At 58.7% G+C, this 5,353-nt stretch overlaps 1 protein-coding gene across 1 annotated transcript in view; it reads left to right on the top strand.

Moving 5' to 3' along the window:
- Positions 1–1,554: 1,554 nt before the first annotated feature.
- CD276 (CD276 molecule) overlaps positions 1,555–5,353 on the top strand; it is an 18,245-nt gene continuing 14,446 nt past the window's right edge. Inside the window, exons 1-4 of the mRNA XM_014953837.1 lie at positions 1,555–1,618; positions 1,792–1,860; positions 2,034–2,384; positions 2,775–3,069. Coding sequence (XP_014809323.1) covers positions 1,555–1,618; positions 1,792–1,860; positions 2,034–2,384; positions 2,775–3,069 — 779 coding nt within the window. The remainder of the gene's footprint in view (positions 1,619–1,791; positions 1,861–2,033; positions 2,385–2,774; positions 3,070–5,353) is intronic.

The following is a 5,353-nucleotide window of genomic DNA, read 5'->3' as shown; positions in this document are numbered from 1 at the left end:
ATTATTAGCTGGAGGGAGACGTGAGGCTCTGGAGGCTGCCAAGAGGCAGGCGGGCTGCCCGAGCCCTCTTCTCCTGCCTGTCTGCCCGTCTGCAGTCCCTGGCAGGGCTCCTTCCTCATCCTCCTCACTCGGGTTCTTGCTTAAAATTGTCCCTCTCGTTGCTCCCCTTGTCCCCAGGGGTGGGGTGGCCATGGGTCACGGCTTCTCTGCGCTCTGCAGCAGTGTTGAGGTTGGAATATAAAGCCTGTCTTTGCTCCAAGGTGGGATTTTTCCCCATCCCCCACCTTTTTCCACCCCATTTTGGGGCTGGTGAATGAACCCTGGGGTCTGCTCTGGGGGGGACCCTGGTCTCGTGGTCCTCCCGTTGCCCAGAGCGTCACCCCCTACCTGGGGTGTGGTGGCCCCAGGCACACATGGGCCACCCCTCATAGCAGAGGGCCACCACCTCCCGTGCGCTACAGCTGGGATGACCAAATCTTGAAGGTTTCGGACTTCACCTGGCTCTGTCCCCATGCGCTGCAGCTCCTGCCCTGGCCAAACATGGGAGAGACGTCGGGACTGAATCCTTTTGGGATGCTCCGCAGCAATTCTGGCCAGGCTGGGTCATGTTCCTCAAACCCGCTGGCATTTATTATTAGCTGGAGGGAGACGTGAGGCTCTGGAGGCTGCCAAGAGGCAGGCGGGCTGCCCGAGCCCTCTTCTCCTGCCTGTCTGCCCGTCTGCAGTCCCTGGCAGGGCTCCTTCCTCATCCTCCTCACTCGGGTTCTTGCTTAAAATTGTCCCTCTCGTTGCTCCCCTTGTCCCCAGGGGTGGGGTGGCCATGGGTCACGGCTTCTCTGTGCTCTGCAGCGGTGTTGAGGTCGGAATATAAAGCCTGTCCTTGCTCCAAGGTGGGATTTTTCCCCATCCCCCACCTTTTTCCACCCCATTTTGGGGCTGGTGAATGAACCCTGGGGTCTGCTCTGGGGGGGACCTGGCTGCTCGCTGCCAACGGGGACCCCAGGACCGGCGCTGAGCCTGGAGGGTCTGGTAGCCCTGGCAAGGGTTGGTGTCGCTCCCCGACGCGGTGGCAGGGTTGGCAGTGTGTGGGTGGCTTGGGGATGGGGTGGGCATCTTGCCATGGCACTGGGACAGGGTTGGCATCATCCTGCCGTGGCACGCCGGTTGGCATGGCGCTGAAGCACTGGTGCCATCTAGTGCCTGCCAGCCCGGAGCTGGCTGGTCTTGGGAACATGGGATTGTCCCTCACCCCCACTGCTGTCACCCCCGTTTCATGCTGGGGTGGAGGTTTGGGTGCCTGTGGCCACAGCTGGTAGCTGAGGGCAATGACACCCCAGGTTTGGTGCTGGATGTGGGGCTGTCTCCCTGCTGGGAGGGTGGGCTTGGCTGGGGGGACGGTGATGGGGATGGTCTTGAGATGCCACCTGCCCACGGGTCCCTCCCATGGGCATCCCTTGACTTGTTTAGATGTTACCCAGATAAAGAATTAAGGAGCTGCTTCTGCAGGGTCTCACCACCCTCTGCTTTTGCCCTCACCACCCTCCCGCAGGTGCCATGGAGATCCAGGTCCCAGATGAGCCCGTGGTGCTGGATGTGGGGCTGTCTTCCTGCTGGCAGGGTGGGCTCGGCTGGGGGGACGGTGACGGGGATGATCTTGAGATGCCACCTGCCCACGGGTCCCTCCCATGGGCATCCCTTGACTTGCTTAGATGTTACCTGGATAAAGAATTAAAGAGCTGCTTCTGCAGGGTCTCACCACCATCTGCTTTTGCCCTCGCCACCCTCCCGCAGGTGCCATGGAGATCCAGGTCCCAGATGAGCCCGTGGTGCTGGATGTGGGGCTGTCTTCCTGCTGGCAGGGTGGGCTCGGCTGGGGGGACGGTGACGGGGATGATCTTGAGATGCCACCTGCCCACGGGTCCCTCCCATGGGCATCCCTTGACTTGTTTAGATGTTACCCGGATAAAGAATTAAGGAGCTGCTTCTACAGGGTCTCACCACCGTCTTCTTTTGCCCTCACCACCCTCCCGCAGGTGCCATGGAGATCCAGGTCCCAGATGAGCCCGTGGTGGCTCTTTTCGGCCGAGATGCCACCCTGCGCTGCTCCTTCTCTCCCGAGGCCAACTTCAGCCTCGCCGACCTGAGCCTCATCTGGCAGCTGACGGACACCAAGCGCTTGGTCCACAGCTTCTCTGATGGCCAGGACCAGCTGGCAGACCAGGTCGGGAGCTACGCCAACCGTACGGCCCTCTTCTACGACCAGCTGGCCCAGGGCAACGTCTCGCTGCTCCTCCGACGCGTGGAGATCTCGGATGAGGGCAGCTTCACCTGCTTCGTCCGGGTCCGGGACTACAGCAGGGCAGCGGTGACATTGCAGGTGGCAGGTGAGAGATGGAGAGTTGGGGTGTCCCTATGTGTCTCCCCGAAGAGAAGGGAGACGTGCCTTGCTCCTCTGTGAAGCCTCTCTCTCTCTCCACTGTTGCCATGGTCTTCCCATGAAGTTGGGTCTCTGTTAGAGACCAACCAGCTGCATCTCCCCAAAATGTTGCTGATGGGGGGTGTAGGCCCTTCCCTGCCACCGTGGAGAGACTCTTAGTTGAGAGGCCACCTGGAAGCATGGCCATAAATGAACCAAAGCTGGGAAAGCTTCAGCTGGTTGGTCTTATCAGCTGGAAGAGTCTGTCCTGGGGCTTGCCCAACCTCATTGGTTTGCTCCAGATCCTGATCCTTTGGTCTTCTCCATCACCTCATGCCGACTGTTCTCTCCCTTGCAGCTCCGTACTCCAAGCCCAATATGAACCTGGAGCCCAACAAGGACTTGAAGCCAGGAGATCTGGCTGTTGTGAGTTGTCACTCTTCCCGTGGCTACCCCGAGGCCAGCGTCCTCTGGCAGGACAGCCGGGGCAGCAACATCACGGAAAACGTCACCACATCCCAGGTGGCCAACGAGGAAGGCCTTTTTGACGTGCACAGTGTCCTCCAGGTGCTGGTAGAGCCCAGCATCACCTACTTCTGCCTGGTGCGAAACCCGGTGCTGCAGCAGGAGACCCAGGCCTCCGTCACCATCACGGGTGAGCCAGTGAGAGCCAAAACTGGGGGAAGGAAGGGATGGGCTCTGTCTGAAGAAGATGACCATGGTGGCACTGGGATCCTTGCTTGGACCTACAAGGGTGACTTGAGGCCGTGCTGTCCTCCCCATCGTCCCACGTCAGTGTCCCAGTAGAACCAGTGTCCCTATATCTTCGTCTCTAGCTTTGCTAGTTGCCACGTCAGTGTCCCAGTAGAACCAGTGTCCTTAGATCTTAGTCTCTAGCTTTGCTTTGTCCCCGTCCCAGTCGAAACCACCCCAGAAAGCCAGCATGGGGCACGGTAGTTGTCTTCTCCTTAGCACGTGGCCATGGGATGCTCTCAGTCTGGGGATCTCCATCCCTGCTGTGACAATCCTGCTTCAGAAGCACAGGCTGGAGGAGTTCATGGAGCACGTTCAGCCTCGCTGCTTCACTCTGAGCTTCTCCCGCTGCCCTCGTGCGCTCCCCAGTAGCATTAATTAATGTTTAATCACCCTTGATGTGGCACTTGATGGGTTGGGAAGGTGGGTCCTTGGTGGAACATAAACTTTTGGGCTGGATGCACCAAAAACTCGTGTGGGTGCTGCTGGCTGGGAGCAGAGGGGTGGCTTTCGCCTGGGCTTCCACGTGCAAGAGCAAGTTTTCAGCCTTGGGGTGACATCAGTAGAGGTTTGGGACAAGACTTTGTTTGGAGGAGGAGGAGCAATATTACAGGGGAAAATCAGATTTCCAGCTCTCCAGGAGATACCCCACAGCCCCCAGTGGTCCCTACGGGGCCATCCTGGACCCCAGGGCAGATGTCCCCATCCACCCCAGCCCCATGGGGTGAGATGAGAGGGGAAAGGGACCGAGTGCTGCAGCATCTAATGCTTCTCTTGAGCTTCTTAGCGAGTGAAGGGCCAGCAATTTATTAGTGCAATTAAAAATTAATGAAGCATTTTAGGGAGTGACTCAACCTGCTGCTTCCCCGGCCGGATCCAGACCTTCTAGGGGAGGCCATAATTAGGGGCACCGATGGTTTTATTTCCAAAACCCACCCTTTGTGCCACCGACTCCCTCCATGGGGATGTTCCTTTGCCACCGTGGGGTCCCGAATGCTGGACACGTGTCCCTCTGGTCGGGCTGTGGTGCTCACCATGGTGGTGTTTCTCTTCCCCCCCCTCCTCTGTGTAAGGCCAACACCTGGGCTTCCCCGCCGTGGCTCTCTGGGTGACGGTGGGACTCGCTGTCTGCGTCGTGGGGCTCCTTGCTGTCCTGGTGTACGTGTGCCAGAAGAAAATCCGTGAGAGCCTTGAGGAAGAGGAGGAAAACGCAGGGAACACGGCAGGTAACCCCCCAAAAAGGGATGGGGTTTGCAGGGATGGATGGATGGATGGATGGATGGGGCAACGGGTTGGCTTTGGTGGTGGCACCTTCTAAAAGGTGAAGGGATGCTCGGAGCTTCTGGGGTTGGTGGGCACCACCAGATCCGTGCTGGAGAGCCCATGCCGGCTGTGGGCATCGCTCTGGGCAGCTCTTGAAAAAATACTCTTGATTTTCCTCCCACCCAGCATGTCTCCCCCTTTCACCTCCCTGCTCCAAGCATCCTCTGCCTGTGGTACCCACAGCGGGGTGCGTGCAGGGCATCTCCTCCAGGAAGGTCATAAAATCATAGAATTGCCCAGGCCGGAAGGGACCTCCAAAGGCCATCTAGTCCGACCTCCTCGCAGTCAGCAGGGACACCCCCAACTAGACCAGGTTGCCCAGGGCCTCGTCGAGCCTCTCCTTGAATATCTCCAGGGAAGGGGCCTCAACCACCTCCCTGGGCAACCTGTTCCAGTGCTCCACCACCCTCACAGTGAAGAACCCTCTCCTCATCTCCAGTCTAAATCTGTTCCCCTCCAGCTTGAAGCCATTGCCCCTCGTCCTGTCACTGCAGGCCTTTCTAAACAGGTTCTCCCCAGCCTTCCTGTAGGCCCCCTTCAGGTGCTGGAAGGCTGCTATAAGGTGCTCCAGAGGTGCTCCATCCCCCTGATCATCCTTGTGGCCCTCCTCTGGACCCTCTCCATTAGGTCCATGTCCTTCTTATACTGAGGGCTCCAGACCTGCACACAATACTCCAGGTGAGGTCTCACCAGAGCAGAGTAAAGTGGCAGAATCCCCTCTCTGGACCTGCTGGCAACATCCTACTGACTTCAGAGTTCTGCTGTGGATCAGGTCAGCAGCCTTCAGAGCGCTTAAAGGTTGGACAACCCATCTCAGGTAAGTCTCGAGGAGGAGGGAAGAGGGTGATTTACTGCCACTTG

This window comes from Calidris pugnax, unplaced genomic scaffold, assembly GCF_001431845.1.
Source record: "Calidris pugnax isolate Ruff unplaced genomic scaffold, ASM143184v1 scaffold237, whole genome shotgun sequence".
Lineage (NCBI taxonomy): Eukaryota > Metazoa > Chordata > Aves > Charadriiformes > Scolopacidae > Calidris > Calidris pugnax.
The sequence above is the reverse complement of the archived record's forward strand: the minus strand, read 5'-3'. Positions and strand labels throughout refer to the sequence as shown.